At 52.8% G+C, this 20,489-nt stretch overlaps 7 protein-coding genes across 7 annotated transcripts; 1 reads left to right on the plus strand and 6 right to left on the minus strand.

Moving 5' to 3' along the window:
* Positions 1-2,833: 2,833 nt before the first annotated feature.
* PG997_001379 (uncharacterized protein) lies at positions 2,834-5,222 on the plus strand (the record flags this gene model as incomplete). Its single annotated transcript, XM_066805694.1, has 3 exons — positions 2,834-4,279; positions 4,344-4,895; positions 4,965-5,222. The coding sequence occupies 3 exons, from the start codon at positions 2,834-2,836 to the stop codon at positions 5,220-5,222; spliced, it is 2,256 nt and encodes a 751-aa protein (XP_066675467.1).
* Positions 5,223-8,777: 3,555 nt separating this feature from the next.
* Positions 8,778-9,329, minus strand: PG997_001380 (uncharacterized protein; the record flags this gene model as incomplete). The annotated part of the gene is made up of 1 exon (XM_066805695.1): positions 8,778-9,329. The coding sequence occupies one exon, from the start codon at positions 9,327-9,329 to the stop codon at positions 8,778-8,780; it is 552 nt and encodes a 183-aa protein (XP_066675468.1).
* Positions 9,330-9,806: 477 nt separating this feature from the next.
* PG997_001381 (uncharacterized protein) lies at positions 9,807-10,376 on the minus strand (the record flags this gene model as incomplete). The annotated part of the gene is made up of 2 exons (XM_066805696.1): positions 9,807-10,131; positions 10,234-10,376. 2 exons carry the CDS (start codon positions 10,374-10,376, stop codon positions 9,807-9,809), a joined length of 468 nt encoding a protein of 155 aa, XP_066675469.1.
* A 514-nt stretch (positions 10,377-10,890) lies between these two features.
* Positions 10,891-13,011, minus strand: PG997_001382 (spastin; the record flags this gene model as incomplete). Its single annotated transcript, XM_066805697.1, has 1 exon — positions 10,891-13,011. The coding sequence occupies one exon, from the start codon at positions 13,009-13,011 to the stop codon at positions 10,891-10,893; it is 2,121 nt and encodes a 706-aa protein (XP_066675470.1).
* A 118-nt stretch (positions 13,012-13,129) lies between these two features.
* PG997_001383 (uncharacterized protein) lies at positions 13,130-14,128 on the minus strand (the record flags this gene model as incomplete). The annotated part of the gene is made up of 1 exon (XM_066805698.1): positions 13,130-14,128. The coding sequence occupies one exon, from the start codon at positions 14,126-14,128 to the stop codon at positions 13,130-13,132; it is 999 nt and encodes a 332-aa protein (XP_066675471.1).
* Positions 14,129-14,711: 583 nt separating this feature from the next.
* PG997_001384 (MFS transporter- SP family- general alpha glucoside:H+ symporter) lies at positions 14,712-17,265 on the minus strand (the record flags this gene model as incomplete). The annotated part of the gene is made up of 7 exons (XM_066805699.1): positions 14,712-14,887; positions 14,982-15,629; positions 15,719-15,903; positions 16,248-16,390; positions 16,486-16,637; positions 16,688-16,841; positions 17,005-17,265. 7 exons carry the CDS (start codon positions 17,263-17,265, stop codon positions 14,712-14,714), a joined length of 1,719 nt encoding a protein of 572 aa, XP_066675472.1.
* Positions 17,266-18,166: 901 nt separating this feature from the next.
* Positions 18,167-20,031, minus strand: PG997_001385 (Pre-mRNA-splicing factor; the record flags this gene model as incomplete). The annotated part of the gene is made up of 3 exons (XM_066805700.1): positions 18,167-18,815; positions 18,875-19,899; positions 19,960-20,031. The coding sequence occupies 3 exons, from the start codon at positions 20,029-20,031 to the stop codon at positions 18,167-18,169; spliced, it is 1,746 nt and encodes a 581-aa protein (XP_066675473.1).
* Positions 20,032-20,489: the final 458 nt, after the last annotated feature.

The raw sequence follows: 20,489 nt of genomic DNA on the forward strand, positions 1-20,489 counted from the left end.
GGTGAGCGTAGTGGGGAGGGCTGAAGCAGAACCGCGCAGATTCACGTTCTGGGCCAAAGAGGTTCCCAGGGCAGTGGCCAAGTCGAACGCGGTGTTCTTTGTGGCTCAAGTTGCAAGCCCGGACGCTGGAGTAGGTTTGAGCGAGTCCCCTATAGAATCATGACCATTTTGAACAGTAAAGAAGGGAGGCGACTGCGACTGCAAGAGCTGGCCTTTTCGCGAAATGGTCAAGGTAGGAAACAATCGAATGAATGCGATGACGACGGAAGGTGCAGTCACTCAATTGATCATCGCTCCAACGTTAGCGTGAAATGGGCTTATCGTTCAACAGCGACCCACTTCCGCCCTCTGCGATAAGCGGCGGTGGAACAGTCTGTGCGCCCTGTCAAGGAGCACCCGCCAATCAGCGACGTCGCCGGCCTCAAGTGGTCCCCTGAAGTAAACAAGGTACCGATCAGAAGCTTCTGCCAAGAACACGGCCAACTTGTGCTGTAAGTCGGGATGCTGAAGACGCCCCATCTGCTGCTGCGTTCTGGCCCAGTAAACTCCGACTATCACCGTCAGGACAGCTGACTGGGCCATGGCCGGCCTGCATCGTTGCTCGCTCCAATGTTGCATGTGCCCTGTCGCGCTCCGATGATGGTCGTGGATGAAAGTGTGGTAACTTTCTGCAATCGTGAAATAAGTCACGGGCAGCAGTAGTCTGTCATCCTGGCCGATTCAGCATCACTCTTTGTGCTACAACACGAAGCTCCCCCATATGATGCCCTTCCCAAGCCAATTTCCATCAACATGGCTCTCTGGATAGAAGCTTGCAGGGCGTGTAGTCAAATGACTCGTCTTTGTAATTCCGATTTAGAAAGTCGCTACTTATTGGGAAGTAGAACTTTGCTGGTTGTCCGTCCTGTGAGAGTAGGGGTGGCATACAGTGGCTGCTGGCGTCTTTGGCAGGTAAAAACGACCACGTCGACGACAGGCTGTCCAGAGTTTCGTTTGCAACGAAGTCGGTCTGGACTTTCTCTCCCTTATACAACCGAGACATAATAGTACAAGCAAAGACTCCAGAAAACCTCTGAGCCTACAACATGGCTTGCAAAATCTCCATGTTCGGGGAGAAGGCTGGTGGCCTTGGACTCTTCGCATGTTAGCAGGTTCTCTTGCAAGGGCCGTAAGAGGGGTCAGACTTACATTTCAGCCTTCTCTGAGTAGATGGGATGCTAGAGCCGACATGGAATACAGGGTACACTAGGGTTTGGAGTTGTCCAAGTATATCGTCGACGTGGGAAAAATCGAGAAAGAAGATTCTGGGAGTGAGACTTGGGAATATAATTAGATGCAGGTCCGTAGTGGGGTCCGGGTTTTGTCAGGAATGGCTTGGGAGCAAGGTGCAACCTCATGCTATTCCTGTTTTCGCCTTAGGCGAAGAGAATAATCGGTGTTGGCTGCTCACTCACATCACATAATCCTCTACCCTTCCTGGTCCTGCTCACGCGCCCAACCGAACACACATTCTCGCCTGGGCACTGCAACATTTTCCCGAATAGCTACGTCTCGCATAGAGTTCCGGGCTGGTTGTCGCTACAGAAGAGCCTCGAATAGCAGCAGCCAGTAGATGACCAGAGTCGCATTGAATTGCTTGCTTGGCATCACTAGTTCCATTTGATTGGCATCCACATTCAATCGGCACGGTTCCCTTGGCCGATTCTTTACTTTCACGCGCCCGGCGCTTCCCTTCCTCCTTCTAAAGTCACCTTTTTATTTTCCCCAAGTTTCACGGAGCGCCTGTCTCTACTCTCCCCCGAGAAATAGTCGGCGTCGGCACGTGACGCGATCTTCCGCCGTCCCTGAGAAGGAAGAAGAAAGAAAAAGGCCAGTGCGAGTTTTTGTGGACAGCAGGCGACAAGGACACAACAGCCAGACCCGAAACCCCCTGTCGATGGGTGTGCGGCGAGCTGGGTCTGATTTTGGCACGGTACGCGTCTCTTTTACTTCTCTTTCCCTTTCGCAACCGTGAACTGCGCATCCATTGCATACATTACATCAAATACCCATACCCATCCATCCCGACCACTCGACACTACACGCTCACCACCACGCACACGACACACCACGTCCCATAGTGTGTGAGTGTGTGCGCCTGGGTGTATTGTTGCCTTGCCCCCTTTTCTCTTTCTCTTTCTCTCTTTTCTCTACACTCCCTTCCTGCATTGCCTGCCTTGTTTACATACGGCCGGGTTGCGACAGTCCTGCCTCCGTGCTGTCTGTACTTGCTGCAAGTTAAGCTTAATTGTTGTTGATGTGTCGTAGCAGTAGTAGACTGGGCATTGAGTTGGTTCTCGGTTGATCGATTCGATGAATGGTCCTCTACTACTTCCACGCCTCTAAACTCAGATTTGCTGTTGCCGGCCCCCGGTGCTGCTGCCTTTTCTCTCTGTCCTTCTAAACCTAGTCGCATTCTCATCTCATCTCATCTCATCCATCACGTCCCGTCTCAATCCCTTCCAATCCCTCACATCCATCCATCCATCAAGTTACGCGAGCAGTTTTATCCTGCCCTCTTTTCCCCCTTCATTCTTTCTTTCGGTTGCCCACTGCACAGAAGGCTACAATCGCCTTCCTGAGCGATTGTTACTCGCCTCTCTAAATCCGTCATCCTTTTTGAAACTTCGGCGTAACATACATGATAATGGTTATCCACTAATAGGCCTACCTTTGCTCGTGTGTGTGGAAAAGGCTCATTCTTGGCCGTTCCCACTGACTTACATCTTGCTTTGCATAGACCACGGCAGCCGCTACTCGAGGGGGCTACTTGCACTGATGTCTCCGCCCAGAGATGGCAGCAACCACACCGTACAAACGCGATTCGCCATTTCTTCATCGTATCTGGAAGACAACTATAGATTTTGTCTCATCCTCCACCAATGGGGAGAAGCCGGCGACCGGTGACCAAAGTCCCAGGCCAGCCAAAAGACGTCGCGTTACCGACGACAGCCTCGGAATGAATGGTTTTGCGTCCGTCCCGGCTCTATTTCAGCAACCCCCGCCAGCCGATTCCCAGAGGGTTCTTCGCATCGAGGTCCTCCGGATATGGCGCAACGACGGGCCCAAGCCGGCCACCAACGGCATGGTCAACGGGGGTTCTCCCGTGAAGAAGGACACCCCCAGCATCCGCGCGCGCTGCAAGATCACCATCTTCAAGTGGTTGGCCGGCGTGGAAATGCGCCCTCTTTATTGTGACAGTCAGATGTGCACAATCAAAGAGTTTTGTGGCGTCACTGGTGTCTGTGAGGCTGTGAGGATCCATTTGCCGCAGCCATTCGAGGTCGCCGCAGAGAAGCTCTATGTCGAACGCAACGACAACCAGGGGTTTGATCTGGACGACTGTTACTTCATCCTTGCAGAGCTGGAGTCATTCGGAGACCCCAATTGGCCCCCGAGATACTTGCTTCATGGCCAAGAGAGCATGCACACGCCTTCAAGCTCTCCGCGGAAATGGTCGCTACAATCGCAAATCAAGTATGCATACAGCAAAGGTCGCGTGGCGTCGCAAGTCCGGCTCAGGAGGGGATCTGGGGATACGGCTCGGATTCTGGATCCGTTCTGGATGGATATGGATCTGCGCTGGACCTCTTCTACTATTGTTGGACCGCTTCCGTCGACAGAGAGCGCCAGTCCGCCCGATATCAAGGACTCGAGCTTGAACGGTGCTCTAGAGCCTCTTACCAATGGTCACGTGAACGGCAGGGCTGAAACTCTGGTCAACGGACAATTGGGCGATGACGCAGACGGCTTGGTGGACGACGAAGAGCTTGAGGGCGAGGCGACGACTCCGAGCAGGCCCCTGCGCAATCGTGGAAAACCACAAACGTACAACCTGAAGAAGCTGAGCGACAAAGCCCGGGGCAAGGAGCCCAAGGAGCGGAAGAAGCGAAAGCTCGGGGAACTGAGTGCCGACGCTGCTGTGGTGACGTGGCACTTGCCCAGCGGCGCGCTATGTACGCTGGATAGCTGGACCTGCATCCACTGCTTTGCTACGCATCTGTCGATTGACCAGCTGAAGATGCACATGCATGTTCATCGCGAGTTCAAATATGCTTTTGATCATAGTACACGAACTGGCTGGCGCATCGCTATCACAAACCACGGCCAACAGACGCCCAAGTCTATCAGGTCTTATGACCTCTTTGAGCCGATCAGCGCAGACGAAGGGGAGAGCGATGAAGATGAAGACGAATCGCCTCAGAAGGCCAGAAGCCGTTCACGACCCAAGTCAATCTCGGTAAGTGGCCCGGAACGGCGTGGCCCAATATCTCATTTCGAAGTGTGCGCTGACCAAGCTGTAGCAACTACCTAAGCAGGTGAAACCACGGGAAACCAAGCAATGGATTCCTCAGACCAGCCAAGACCTATATGATCGCTTGAGCAAGTGCAGACTCGAGCCCGGTTCGCGGGTAGATGAGCCGCAGATCGACAATTCGTGGCTTTTGCAGAAGCATCGTGACATAATTAAGGATTACAGCGATGTTCACCCCGATGAGAAGGAATATGCGGCAGAATGGGATGCGTTTGCGTCAAGGGAGAAGGCGACAATGGCACCGCACCTACAAGATGTGTATCTTGATTTTGTGCGCGAGAAGGCGACGTGGATCGCATCTACGCAAAACCGCATGAATGAGGCGATGAAACACCTGGCCTACCTGAAGGCCAGGGATGCCCTCTCGGAGGACACAGTCGTTCAGGCACTCGCGCTTGCACGGCAGGCCAGGTCAACGGCTCGGGTCGAGTCGTCGGAGCTGAGATCACCAGCGACTTCACCCAAGATCAAGTCGCGGTCGGGTTGCAATGTTTGCGGATTGTCCATTTCAGGACCGAGCACATTGATCTGCAGCAATTTGGTGGGTACCACCAGCATGAGGATTTAACGCTATGGGGGCTGAAGTAGAGCTAACGAGCCGTGTTTACAGGACTGCGACCAACCCATGTACCATCATGACTGCATCCGAGACGATGCCAAGATTCCTGTAGAAAGGGGTCTCCATTGGCGCTGCAATGAGTGTTACGATAAGGAGAAGGAGACGAAGGAGGCGGTGGCGGCGGCCATAGAAGCTCCCGCTCCGGCAGCAACAGATAGTTCTGCAACTGTTGCAGCTGCTGCTGCAGATACCGCTACCGCGACTACGAGTACCGCAGCTACGACGACTACAGCGACCGCGCCCGTGTAGATGGGGCATGTGTTTCTGTGTGCGTGCGTTCAAGAAAGCACACCGAGTTAAACAATCTCCTAATAGTGTGCGTGCTTGAATCGAAGCCGCCTACGATTATTTCGTCGCAGCATACCCTAGGCATATAGGCAGCGAATTGAAATGCATTGAATTCCGGTTCGAATGCGGGGTCGGCTCTCTATTTTGGGAGGCTAACCCTCGAGATTCTGGTGAGAAGAGGTCTGTCAGTCAAAGACAGAAAAATGAATTCGGAAGAGGCCAAGATCGGCACTATTCACTCCCGTGATTATGTAATACTAAGAACATGAAAATATTCAACGAAAGAATACGCGATGAAGCTCAGAAGGGGCTGTTGTGAGGTTAAGTGTGTGTAAGTGATCACGAGTGATGTGTGAGTAACTTTTCCCAAGGACTGAGTGGCAGAATGGGACTAAGTGGGTTCCAAATATGGAAGAGAATGGAAATAGCCAAAGAAAAGGACGATCTTGACACCATAGTCATTTTTGTTGCACGCGGCGGTTTCCGGTAATGAACCCCATGACGAGTGAGTTCCGTCTCGGAGATGGGACATTTCCACTCGGAGGTAGTGTTCCGAAGTGGGCGGTTCTGTGCCTGGCAAGACAGGTTTTCTCGCGTGCGAGGAGGGAACAAAGGCAAGAGATCGGGTGAAGTTAACAGAGAACCCAGAATGCGGACATGAGGGCATCTCCATGCAAGGTTACAACTACGTGGATTTGTTATATTAGAGAATGCGATCAGCAAGCCAAGGGCTTCCGGTAGGGCAGGTAGAGAGGCAGAGCTCAAGGGCAGGGTTCGAGAAGATCTGCGAATCCCAAGGTTTAAGCGATCTCATTATGAGAGGTATTAAATCCGGCACCCACTGGTGGCTATGGGTTGGTACAGTCGGCCGAGTCGAAGACAGCAGAAAGAAATCTACCAGCGAATCGTTCAACTTGAGGTGATAATTGGACTCCGTTTAGGTCTCGAGATGGGCCTGGTATATTGACGGATCTCCTGGTAAACTTGAGCACCGAGGTGGACATGGTGCGACTGCCCCTGCCGGAGCCCCGACTGAGCCAACGACTTTGAAAAATGGCCGTGGCGGGTCTTCCGCTTTGCCACCCTCCGGGACCGGCAGATGGCACTAGATCGACATGTGCGCGGTTTCGGAGATGTCGGCATCTGAAGTCACGGGAACTTTTGGAAGTTAGTCAGAGAACGTAGGAGTCAATATTGAGAGCGTTCTGGAAGCGACATCATCTTTCCTTCTTTCGCATGGGCAAATACACTTGTCTTCAAGTACGGTCCTCACTTCTCTTCTCCGGAACTTGGTCGGCATTGCCACCTTTCATACTTGGATGCCATCCTCTGGAATGAGCCACCGTACAGCTGAGGACTTTGCGGTCCTGGAATCGGTAACCCTGGTTTTGAATGCTTACCTAATTATCATCCACTCCCCACCTACTGCATGGTATCACTGGAATGGAGTAAGTCGCAGAGTGCTTGATGTGTAGTTTCAGGAAAACATTATATCGGTATGGTCGAGGGCTCCGGCATTGACATCTCGTGTGGTTTTGGTTCGCTACTGGAGTGATATATGCCTGGAGAACCGAGAAAAGTATAACCGCTAATCGACCCATGGAGGATCACGAATCTAAGGAATTCCACGCCGGAAAGGTTACAAAGAGGATTCTTGCTTCCAGTCTTTTGTGCGATGTCCTTACGTAGGTAGATACGTAATTTGTCTTTATCTTCCTTTGCTTAGATGAGGTTCATCGAGTTGAAGCAGAGGAAATATGTGGTCAAATCGTATCGTAGTCCCAGCCCGGGAAATGGCCAAGACAATAAATAATACGAGGATGAGTCTACCATAGCTTGGAAGAGGCTATGCACAACGGCGGGCAGATCATCTTCATAACACATGGCATGAGCCGTCCGAGAAAAAACGTAGCACACAACCTCTCAACTGTCTAGTGAGTAAGAAGACATGACACCGATGGAGTTGATATGTTCTCCGTGCAGGTGAGTTGTTGAGTAGATCAGGGTATGAGTTCAAGGCGAAATCAGTCTCTGTATCTACTTCATACGCACACAGTATTGATATTCAAGTTTACTCTGTAACAGGGCATATGTGCACATGTATGAAGCGTCGTTTTTTAATACATTATTTCCATCCTAGAAAATAAGGATTTACTGTTTACGGGCCAGGAAGCAAGATATCAGCAATGGTCAAGTCTCGAAGGACACGGATACACGGGAATACGTGTAATTATTGGACTGCGAGACAGGCTTTTTATCGTTTGGCGCTTGGCATATTGGAATCTAGTATTTACCTAGTTCTGGTAACTCTGTGCTGGTTGTTGACGTACTCGAAGGGATTTACATTCAACTCATCTCGAACGATACCCTCATTGTCGGGCACAAGAAAGGTCAGTGAATCTAGTTAATCCAAAATCCTGCTTGGGCTTTTTACAATCTTGGCTCAGTAATCGTGTTCTTCACATCTAGCTTTTTTCGATTCATATTTGTCTAATATTAGACTTACCGGCAGAGACCTGGCCATTGCAATCTGCGGCAGTCATATATACGTGATATGATCATTTATATAGAGCGACGTGTACACTATCTTGGAGTGCTTCATGTAAATTCAATATTTTAAACTGAAGCAAGTTGGCATTTGCCTAGGGGTTTTGGTGAGATTCTTTATTCTATTGACTTTATATTGTATGCTCAAATCTGCCCAGCGCCTGTTGATATGTCCCTTATCTTGAGTTACAAAATTACCCATGGCTTTCCTCTGCGGCTCTCCACTGTATGTGGTAGTCTCATGACTGGCGAGGAAGCTCAGGACTGTTTGAAACTACCCGAGTGATAAATGACCGCCCAAGAGCATAGACCAGCTCAACAGTATATCAAGCTGACACGACGTGCTAAACTGTGACGGGCGCCACTGTAGTGTTCCCACATAGGCCCAGGGCTAGATGTTGGCACATATGAGTAGATAGGTTGCATATATCTCGGTGGCAACATCCCGTATAACATAATTTCCGCTAAGTCAACAGTTGAGATTGTATAACTCGGGCCTCTCTTCATGATAGAGAGCATTGGCCATTTATGACTGCTAGACTGAAGGACTTTTTTTGGTTGCATACTCTCAAACATTGTGTGTAAGTATCTTGAATTGATTGTGAGGTTCAGAATGCAAATTAATCTAAGCTAAATGAGTGTGATTCGAGAGGGTTGCGGCAGATAATCAACATCTATACCTAAAGTGAATTTTGTTGCAGAAATAGCAAGCGAAATGGGAAAGAAAATTGAACATGAAATGAGTGCCCAGTAAATCCTGACCCCCTCCATGAATAAGTCAAAACCAGGCACCGAAATCATCTTCAGAACCAAACATCTTCCATCCACCAGGAAGCAACCGGCACTTGAACCACCATGATCTGAACTGCTGCTACCAGGTGCATGCTGAGTACTTCAATGATCCAGCGAAACAGGCTATGAGACTCCTCACTGCCTCTATGTGTTATATGCTCCATTTTGCTCCTCAGTCTAATGCTTGACGAGCCGGTGATGGTGACGCTGAGAGGCAGACGAATAGGTCTTAACGCAGCCTTCAATCCCACAGGGGTACACGGATTGGCGTGGCTTCGGGTTGTATTCAGTGGCTTCGGGGTGCTTCGCAGTACGGTGCTTCATCAAGTCTTTTTCCCTGATATAGCCTTTGGCCCCAACCTTCTCGCAGTCCTCGACGTCGCAAGGGAAAGGAGTCTGCTTGTGGATCTCCTTCAAGTGCTTGCTGAGAGCTGATTGGGTCGAAAACGGCTTTTGTGACATCTGTTCCGACAATTTCAGTTTATGGAAGGAGTCGTCACGGAAGAACTCGCATCCGCGATGTGGGCAAGTCGGAAGCTGGAGGATCCTAAGCTTCTTAGTAGCTGGGCAGGCTTCCCTGACTTCCTCATCGTCGAACTTATGATAGCCGCGGAGATGTTGAACCAGATGGTCCCGGCGCCGGAATCCATGCTTGCCATGATGGAACTTGCAGAATTTGCATGGGAACTTGGGGACATCCGTGGCATAACCATCTATGTGGCGTTGCATAACATCTACTCTGGCGAATGTGGCACCGCACGCACACAAGAAGGGACTGTGCCGACTGTCATTGGCATGCAACTGTTGCTGATATCGGGACTTGAAAGCCTGGCCACATTGGGCGCAAGTTAACACTCCATTGGGTTCAACCTGGGAATGGCCAGGGACGTGGGGATGGGCCTCGTGAGCTCTCAAATGTGATTCGACAACAAAAGAGGCTGTACAATCTGGTGCCTTGCAAACATAAATGGCATGTTTCATTCGATGTGCATGAATCTCCAACTTCCAATCACGATCGGTAGAAAAACCGCATTTGCTGCACCGATGCACTCCGGGGGAGGCAATACAGTCGGCAAGGGTTCTTCAGCTGCTTCCTGTCCCTGCAATTGGTCGCTGAAAGCTTGGCTGGCTTTCATTGGAGGTGAGTCTTGTTGATTGACTGTCCCCCTGACACCCTTTTTGTTAGCAACATGTAAAAAAAAAGTCTCACTGATCGGCGGTGGCGTCGCAGCCTGCATCAGGCTGCCACAAGGCAAACTCGTCACGCGCCCGCTGCTGGCCAATGACAGGAGCCGTGGTGGTGTCCAGGATGTCGCCGGTAGCGAACCCTTGCCCAGCGCTGTTGGCGGGCAAGGGAGGCACGGAAAGTGCACCAAGCTCGGTTCCCGTGACGAAGGGCTGAGTGTTGTTGGGCAGCAAGAAGCCGTCAGTATCGAAGGCAGTGTTGTCGATGTCGAAGTCTTCGTAAAGGGAACCGGGAGCGGTGAATTGGTTGAATCCAGCGTTGGCAGCCCAGCCGAACGACTGGTTACTGACACCGGCACCAGTCCCGTACAAGTCGAGCCCCTCGGTATGAGCGTTGGCGGTCTGGCTGGAGCCCGAGTAGGCACCCTGGGTATCAGCGTAGTAAGACTAGTCGAGAAGTGAATCGTCGCCCAGGAAGGGGCTGTCTGTTAGGCTGGCTTGGCCGGGGTCGGGCTCGGTGGCATGGGTGCCAAGGTAGGCAGCCTGGTTGAGTAGGGTGTTGAAATCGAGGTAGTCGAAGTTGTCAGACATGGTCAGTGAGGGAAGAGATGTACTTGCTGGTAAGGGAAAGAAAAATGGGTTGAAATCAGGGAAGATGTGATTGGCTGAAGTCGAAAGTTTGGGGGTGGTTTGGCAGGATCGAAAGCCGTGGAGAGTATGGGAAAGAGCTAGGGGGACATCACGTATTTCACATTCTACTATGTCCCAGCCGCATCAAACCAGCAACGTAGCTACCAAGAGGTACAAGTCCTCGTCAAGGTGGGTGTGATTTCATGCAAAAGCAGTACAGTTTGATTGGCTATACGCAGCGCTTTCACTGACGCCCTATTTGTATGGCGTGGCGCTCTAGCTGCCGGATGCAACGCCCTATTTCTATGTAAACCCCTGTCTACTTCCAATATACCCAACACCATCTGAGTCTGACCGCTTGTTTGTTCGAAAAACCGCACACACACCATGTCTGACTGTTGTACAAGCCGTTATATTGTACAGTAAATATCTTCAAGCGCTGCTTAACACCAATTGTTTACACGTAAGTTTGAGACTACCGGTTGGTGCCTCGGACCCGCACCTCATGAGAATCAGTCGCCTCCGGCACAACCTCGAACCCCATCCCCTTCCGCCTCTTGCGCGCCTTGCCGTCGCCGTACCGCTCGTCGAACTTGCGGATCGCGTTCATCGTCGACATGTCCTCGCTGACGCTGGCGCTGATCTCCGCCAGGCCCTTGTCGAAGTGCCGCCGGTTCAGCACCCGCTTCTGCGCCCACTGGTACGGCTCCGGCCCCGTGTGCTTATCCGACGCCTCGAGCTCCTCCTTGACCGCCGTCATGGCCGCGGCCACGCACACGTTCTTCAGGTCCGACCCCGAGTACAGCGGCGTCTTCTTGGCCAGCTCCTCGATCGACACGTTCTCGTCGAGCACCTCGCCCTTGAGGTGGATCCGCAGGATCGCGGCCCGGTCTTTCTCCAGAGGTAGGTCTACGAGCAGCTTCCTGGGTAAGCGTCTCAGCACTGCGTCGTCCAGGTCGAATGGCCGGTTAGTGGCCACCATGATGAATGCCTTCATGGTGTCCATACCGTCCCATTCACGGAGGAACTGGTTCATGACCTCTCTTTGGTTACCGCCATTGCGCGGCCCTCGTGCTCCAAGAAGGGCATCGGCCTCATCGATAAAGATGACCATGGGCTCCTTTTTCTTGGCCAATGAAAAGAGTGCACGAACATTCTTCTCACTCTCGCCAACAAACATATTATTAATGCTAGCCGCACTGACCTCGATCATGTTGGCACCGCTTTCCTTGGCAACGGCCTTGGCGAGGAGCGTCTTGCCTGTTCCCGGAGGACCGTAGAGTAGACACCCAGGGATTCTGTCGGTCGCCAACACACCGTAGGAGAAGGCCTCAGGCCTCTGAAGAGACAGCTGGGTAAGCATCCGGACAGACTCGATGGTCTCCTTGGGAGCATGGACGTCCTTGAAGGTCGTCCTGATATCCTTGGCATCTACGAGCCCTGACAGCAGCCGCTCCTCGTGGTTTTCCTGGCGAGGATCCCCAGCACTGCGCGGGCTGGCAAAGAACGGGTCCTTGGGCGAGCGGTCTTCGCGATTAGAAAGGCGCTTGGTCTTGATCAATCCGGCCAGCCCCTCATCTATGCTATGGACAAGACGGAGAGCTTCCTCCAATACGTTTTGGTCGAAGGCCGCCAGTTGTTGCTTTCGAGAACCTATCATGGATTTGCATATCCGGTACACCTCCGAGAATGGTAGCACTGCACTGCAAAACGATGCGCGGAGATCGGCATCTTCTATCAGCTGCATGTTGAACTGAATTTCCGGCACATCGCCATTGTAGCTCGGTTTCAAAAGCGAGTGTAACGTAGCCTTGATATTGTTGGTGTTTTCTTCCAGGAAGTCATTCTGCTCGTGTTCCAGGAAGCTCAGCTCCTCGGATTGTGACGCGTGAAGGATCATGACATGCTCCACAACAGTGCTGTATTGAAGCGCCTCGAGGTAGGGCCTTGGCGCATTCGGGCTAGAGCAGCTCCCAACCAAGACAATCTTCCGGCCGTCAGCCCAGAGGGTATCGACGGATTTTCGAAGCTTGTTGAGCATGGCGCTGGAAGCAAGACCCAACGCGTTGAAGTCGTGAATATGAACGATTAGGGGCTTCTGCTCGGCCGCATCAGACTCGGCGGCGCTGATCAGTTGCTCAAGGGCGGTGTTGATCTTCAGGTCTTCCCACATGTTGTCCGACTTGTCTCGGTTCGAGCCGCCACCGAGAAGCCCTTCTAGTAATGTCTGGGATTTCTTCGTGTTTTGTTTGGACCGGTCAAGGTTATCGAAGATCAAGAAGCCCATGGAGGATGGGGTCTCAGGGTCCTTCTCATCGTTCTCCTGGCTATGTAACCGCAGCCTTCCGCTATGCGACGCTGCGTTGTAGCCGAGTAGCGAACATGGCCCCGCTGCCCGTGAAATGTCCTGTCCCAAATAGGGGCCAACGATATGCCCTAGGTCCTGGGCCGTAAGGTGCAAAACGTTCGCATCGACTTCGTTGGCGACGTCATTGATGACGTGCCGCGGCCACGACGAGCCACGGTAATAGGGGAAATCCAAGATGGTGACGGGGCGTTTGACTTCGGTCTTGATAGTCTTGGGGCATTCCACCATAAGGTCTGAGCGAACGGACGAAACAACCTCCTGAAGTGCCTGGTGATGTAGTCCGCCGAGCTTCAAATATGGCTTGTAAGGTATATTCGAGGTAAGAAGGCTGCGTAATGCCGTGCTCTTAAGTGTCGACTTGGTGCTCCCCGGGGGTATGGCAAAGCACCTCTATCAATGCGCCGGCCTTGTATATCTCTGCTTCGGTCAAGTCTGCGGAGAAATCAGTCTTGGGGGACGGCGCCTCCTCCGTGGTGTCGTTGGGTTCCTCTGTAGTGTCGGGACGTTTTGGAATTTCAGGCTCGAGAACCTCTTTCACGGTTCCGAGCGCGAACAAGCAAATGCGGTTCGCTGACGCCAGGGCCTCGGCCTGCGCAGTGTGGTCTTCATCGCCGGCCTGAGTATTCTGCTGTTCATCTGGCGACGATGTCGAACTTGGGTTTTCCTGTTCTGACGTCACAGCTGTCTCGCCCAGCATAGACTTCGAAACTATCTTGGAGTCCTTCTTAAGATCCAGCATGAACTCCACCAGTTCGGATACATGCGCGGCGACGGCCTGTGTCCTACTCTTGGCCGGGTCCTTTGCAAACGTGTCTTTGATCAAGTTCCGGACGACGGACAGGGCAAGCTCCCGCGGATCTTGCTGCTCCTGCTGTTGCTGCTGGACGCTGACAAAGGGGGACTGGTGCGCATCGCCGCTGCGGTAGACGTGGGTTTTCTGGAAGGACTCGGGGAGCTGGACGACCGGAAGGTCTTCCGGCGCACGCCTGCGCGCCCTCACGGCGGGGCCGTTAATGCGCCGCCTCTGCCGGCCCTGGGTCTCGCCGTTGCCGTTGCCGTTGCCATTGAGGCCATTCTCGCCAAAGAGGTTGTTCTCGTCTTGGTTCGCCTCGGTATCGTCCTTGTTGTTGTTGTCGGGCTTGTCGTCGTTCGGGTTACCGGCCGGCGGCGCTGCGGGAGGAGGAGCGGCGGCAGCCCGCAAGGGTGTCGACGCGTGCAGGCATCGGCGCTGGTGTTGGAGAGCAGCAAGCTGCCGGGCGGCGGGGGCGGCGGCAGCAGCTATGCGCGTCTTGATGGGTGCGGAACGTGCCACCGACCGTAAGGCGCGTATCCACGGAGCATACATTCGCAGGTTGATTGACGCTCGAACCGAGCAGGCGAATGCATTGCTTTGCTGGAGGAAAGACTGGAAGTGTGCCCCCGAAAAGCCCAAGAAAATGGACTGCAGTGGCGGTCGTCTCAATTGTGGCCCGTGCGCCGCTGCCGTTGTGACTGACTTACTTGGCCGATCAACTCATGATTACAAACCAAGGACACTGAATAAAATTTTCAGTTGGTCATGATAAGAGACTGCTTTTGATAGGAGTCATTGTATGAGACTTTCAGCCAAATTCTCCCATCAAAGATTGTTGCCATCAACATCGAACTTACCTTGTCTAGATTATATATACAGTTGCGTATATGGGAGTGGGGCTGGGATATCCATGCTGGATGACGTTGGAAACCCGAGCTAACAGGACTTCCGAACTATTCACATTTTGATTCAAAGGGTGTCCCATCTTTCACCTTTCCAATGGAGAATACTACAGATACATTTCTCTTTAGAACATGGCAGATGCTTTGTTCGTGTTCAGCCACTTGAAGTCAACTGCTCTGTTCCATATCACTCTGCAACTACTACCCCGCTACTAAACTGTAAGCTGCTTACTTCAAGTATACTCTTGCATACTCCTCGCAGGTGCTGCAAGGCGATCTGCCTGCTCCTTCTGTGCCCCTTCCGTGCCCTTAGCCAGCGTGTCAATCTTGGTGGACGCAAACTTACGCGCTGGAATCTTATTCTCAAACAAGATATCCAGCTCAGCATAAGTGCGGCCCTGAGTCTCGGCTGTGATGGATAGCAGGCTCCTATGTTAGCTTGGTTCATCTAGTATGCCCAAGAGTAAATTCAACTCCATGAACGAAAAGCGAGATGAGCATACGTAGCCTGAAGAAGATATAGGTTGTGAAGATGGCGTTCATGCCCGCCCAGAAGAATGCCGCCTTAGGCCCCCAGTTCCACTCCGCCGGTGTGACTTGACGGTAGGAAATCACATTAACAAAGGCAATGTTGATGGCATTATAAGCGTTACGGGCGAGGATGATGCTCTTGGCCCGCAGGCGAGTCGACGGGATCTCAGACACTATGGTATAGACGACAGGCCCCACGCTGAAGTTGGAGACAGCCGTCAGGAGCACGACCATGGTCCCCGCAGTCCACGCCTCCGCGGTCGAGGGCGGCGTATGTATTCCCATGAACCCCGTGATGAGCAGCAGGACGAACATGCCGACCATGCCCCAGAACATGAGGGTTTTGCGCCCGACCTTGGTGAGGATCAGCCACGAGGCCGTGGTGCCCACGGCGCCCAGCGCGTTCTGGCCCCAGCCGAGCTTGAACGAGTCGGCCGCCGAGATGCCCGCCTGCTGGAAGAAGAAGGCCGACAGGCCCGAGATGGCGCCGCCCGCCATGGTCTGCGCCATCCACGTCATGCAAACGATCTCGGTTCGTCGCAGGTCGAGACCGCGGAAGCAGTCCCAGTACGTCGTGCCCGTGGCGACCTGCTTCTCCATCTCGTCCGTGTAGATCATCACTGTATGTAAAGTGTGTAAGGCATAAGCTAGGTCTTGGCGAGGACCTGGAACTAAGGGCCCCGAGTTTTAGTCGTGGGACGGCACTTACAAGCCATTGCCGCATCAGCGTCTCTCTGGGAGAAGCCCTCCCTCCTCGCAAGTCTCTTCAGACTACGCTCCGCCCTATCCTTATGACCACGCCGGACGCACCACCATGGGGACTCTGGAGCTAGATAGCAACCAATGGCAATGGGTATCGGCCATATCCACTGTAGCGCGAACGGGATCTTATACCTGCATGATTTATACCTGTATCAGCATAACACCCGTTGGAGAGAGATGCTTGCGTGATGGTGAACAAACACTAGGTGCTTACCCCCATTCATCTTGACGATCCACAAGCCCAACTAGGACCCCGGACGATATGAAGCCGCCCATTATCCAGCATAGATTGACGTAGGCAGTGAGATAGTGCCGGAGAGGAACCGGGCACACTTCCGCCGCATAAGCCGTCGTCATTGTTTGGAAAACCCCCAGCTGCGCACCCGAGATTAGCTACTCTTTCCTGTTACCGGATACGCTTTATTGCTCGCCAAGAACCACTATAGAAGTAGTCATGGGGTATAAGAAAAGCTTACGACAACCCCTGAAAGAACTCTCCCACCAAGAACACGACCAAGCTCTCCGCGAAGAACGGAAAGAAAATGAATCCCGTAATGGCAATGAGGGCAGATATGATGGTCCATCTGTAGCCGTAGCGCTCAGAAACCCACCCTGCGATCTGCAGGATGAGCAAGCATATCAGTTTGGAATCTCGAAAACCAAACCAGAAGAGTATAGAAACACTACCCATCACCTATAGAAGAAGCTACATACCTGAAGCCCAATAATCTCGCCCACATTCGTCGCCCCCTGAATCCCGTTCTGCCAAGCCGCGCTGATGACCATGTCGCCATTGGGCGCCGGCTCCCCGAACTTGTTCTTGAAGACCGGGTATGCGAAGTCTTTTGGGTATTCTGCAGCGTCAGCTTCATGCGCACAGTCAACTCGAGATTACCTACAGCCTAGAGCCACTCACATGAGCCAACTATCGAGGTGTCGTACCCCTCCATGACCAGGCAGCTCGACAAGACGGCGCTCCAGCCAATGGCCTTGGGATAGATCTTGAAGGCCGTCGAGAGCTTCATGTCGCGCTCCCGCTCGTTGGCAGCGTCGGCTTCGTGGACCAGTGTCTATGGAGCCCGCGCCATGGGTGGGTGGCTAGAGTCAGCACCAATGTCCTGCCATCCTGGCTCCAAGGTGTAATACAAGAGAGGAAGAAACCTCAATGCCGGCTTTTCATGGCTGGAATACGAGGGAAACAAGTAAATAGGGGGTAGGAATGAGATCTCGTACCATGAAATCATCCACGTTCGCCGCGATCTTCCTCGCCACAGCCGGGTCAATCTGAACGGATTGTTGAGGTCCTGTCCGACCTGGGGGTCTTTCGGGGTGCTTCTCCGCGTCTACAACTTTCTGGCGTGCCGTAGTCGAGTATGTGGGAGGAGCTTGGCTGATCTCCTCGGCCTCATCCCCGAGCCTCACATTGCGCCCCGCACCGGCGTCGTCTCCGCTTCCATCCTGCGTGTTCTCGGAGGACTGGTTCCTGTCTGTCATGTCTTGGATCAATTCCTCCTTGCAATCGATGATGAACAATACCGGAAACAGACAAGGGGCAGATGATAAGAGAGTGGGCCAACGATCAGTCTCCCAGATGAATTTCAGCCGTTGGTGAGATATCACTGATCACAGTATTGGGGAAGATGCTTGAAGCGATCCTGCCCTCCCCTATGGGGAGCTGACGATTTCTTCGTAATATCAGGGAAACCCAATGGTCTGGGTCAAGGAATCACTAAGTGAAATATTAATGCAGATGCAAACTGTACTGGTGTGCACGAGATAGCCTACATATCAAAACGGTACTGAGAGCGAAAGCTAATACCAGGTAGCTCAAGGACTTATGTATGTAGGGTCCAGGGTGCAACATAAGAACTTCAGACCACTTCATCACGGGATACGACTCGTGACCAGCGTCAGTGAGCAACACCCATGACAGCGAAATCGAAGTACCGAGACAGTCAGATCACTCAATCGGCAGGATAATTGGTGCGGAGATAGATGCATGCAACCTAGTACTTTACGGAATCGTGGAATGCGGGGTATGCTCACAGATGTGAGTCGTGACAAGGAAGACTTCCCGGCTGTCTGTTGGAGCTTCAAGCCAATTGTTATCGAGAGAGGTAAGCTTCACCTCCTTGCATAATCCATATTAGCCACACGCACACTAAACAATCCAGACAGACTATTCGCAGTCATAGATCAGCGCCGGTCATCATACCCCTGAGCACACTGGGCTGGTACCAAAAGCTGGTACCACGGATAAGATCATCATATATAGGGGAAAACATCTGCTGTATCGCGATTATGATAATAATTTTATACACCTGAAATGCTCGCCTGGTAATACAATTGTACAGCAACGCCGTCGCCACCTCAAACACAGGACAGGGGGCCCAATCTAGAACTTGTACTTCTTTCGCTCGTCCCGTTTCTCCTCGTCCCTCTTGAGCCGCTTCCGGCTCTCATTGGCAATCATCTCGTCGAGACCCTCCTCTCGCCTCCACTGCGCGCCAGGACCCTCGTCACGCCGACCCTCTTCGTAGCGTCGCTTAAGCTCATCTTTACCAAGGCCACCTTCGGCCAGGGCCTCGGGGTCCAGAGCGACATCGATATCACCAGGCTTCTTCCTCTTGTGGCCCCGGTCGTCATCCTGGCCAAGCACACGCATGTCGCCGTATGCGTTGCTCTTGCTGAGGTCGTAGGCACGGTCGCTGCCGAAGAAGCCTTCCGCACGAGCTTGGCGCTCGGGGATGACCGTGTAGGCAGAGCGGGGATGTGTGCTCTCCTCGGTCTCATAGCCGCGCCTGTTCTTCCTGAGGTCCATCTCACCCGCCACTGACTCAGTTTGCGTGCCGTATTCGGTAGGCACACTGCTGGCAAGACCAGCAGAGGTTTCGATTCCAGAAGGTGTCTGAAGACCCGCTCCACCGTCATCTTCGTCTTCGTCTTCATCCTCCTCGTCCTCGTCTTCCTCTTCCTCAGACTCCTCCTCTGGAGGCTGAAGCTCGCCCCATAGGGTGCGTTCTACAGGTTCGCCCGATGGGGAGCTGCTTGTGTAGGTTGCATAATTCCAAAGATATCACCACCAAATAGAGGTCGGTTGTACTCATCCACTGGAGGCTTGCCATAACATCCAGGCTGGAAGCCCCATTGCGCGCCTGCAGGGATGGGGGCGTTGAGACCAGGAATGCGTAGCGACGGATATGACGGAGGCGGGCCGAAACGTTGTTGGTTAATCAACCATGGCGGCGGGGCACCGGGGGGTATACTGAGGGCCTCCTTAAGGGTATCCGTCAACTCACCCGGCCGGGCGTGGCTTCCTTTGGTTTCGTATTCCTTACCCTCGTAGTACACCTCTCCGAATCGTGTCAGGTTGGGCTTCTCCTGAAACCTGAAGAAGGCATCGTAGAGCTTCTGGTAGTCGATATCAAGTTTGCCCATTTTGGGCTGCACACGCTCTCGTTGCTTCTGCTTGAGAGTCTGCTCCGCTTGCTTCTCCAGCACCGCATCTCGCATTTCGGTGATTCCCGTATCGGCAATGAACTTGGGTAGCTTGAAGGCGGCCTTCTCGATACCTCTCTTAGATGACAAGTACTCGCGCTTGAGTGACCAGTGTGGCGGGACAGGAACGACATTCCGTTGCGCCTTGATCTGGACCAGCAGTCGAGGGTCTGTCGATGATGTATCGTGCCATTCCACCACTTCGGGCTTCTTCACAAGCGCCTTGAGCTCGGCAATCGAGAGCTTGTTCAGCATCTTGCGCTTTTTCTTGGACATCTTGTTCGCGTTGGCGCCCTCCTCCTCTTCGTCGGGGATATCGTCATCGTCGTCGAAGAACACCTCGCCCGTGTTGCCGGCATTAGCCTCCTTGGCAATGTCGTTGTCCTCGGATACGCCGAACTTGGTGAAGACATGCTTGTACATGGCGAAGGCCGGGTCCTCGTTGTCGAAATCAAACTCTTCCACTACTGGGCCATCAGTTTGTTGAGACTTCGCAGCGGTCGCGTCGTCTTTCTTAACTTCCAACTCGGACGTGCCGTTCGTCGTCTCGCCGTTCTCTGCCGGCTTCTCGGACTCGGGAGCGGCGCCATCTTGCTGAACTTCGGGGGAATCTTCGACTTGCGCGGTCTCCTGGTTCAAGTTAGAGTTGCATGGCACAGTAGGAGATGCTGCATTGAAAGAGCGGCTTACCTCGGGCTTGGAAGCCTTCTCAGCCTTCTTCTTGGCTCGTCGCTTTTGGTTCTTGGTCATCTGAGGCGCCATCTTTGCGATTTGCAGTGCTCACCACCCGAAACACAACCAAGGATGCAGGTACGGTAGCCGACGCGATGATGCGACAATCAAAAGAGCGTAGAGAAGAGGAGCGCAATTATCGCGACGTTGATGCGCGTTGTTCGTTGGCGAGGCTGATCACAGTGGCACGCGCTCGGGAAAAAGTGAAGTTACAGTAAAGTTTCCAGGCTATTGAGGCTGAAAGCTCGGCAGCTCACGCCACGATTGAACTGCAATCAGTGGAACCTGCCTTGGCCATGGGGCGCTTGGTGGGTCTGTGCTAGCCCCTAGGCAGTACGCAGAGAATCAAATAGTGCTAGGATGGCCAACTACATCACTGATGTCAACACCTGAAAGACTTCAACTCACTCTCATCACTGATTAATCCATTGCAATTGGGAGTTTCCAGTCTATTACCGTCGTTGCAAGTACTTTTGGTTATTCAAATT

This window comes from Apiospora hydei, assembly GCF_038363865.1.
Source record: "Apiospora hydei strain CBS 114990 chromosome Unknown utg000002l_segment0_segment0, whole genome shotgun sequence".
Classification (NCBI taxonomy): Eukaryota; Fungi; Ascomycota; class Sordariomycetes; order Amphisphaeriales; family Apiosporaceae; genus Apiospora; species Apiospora hydei.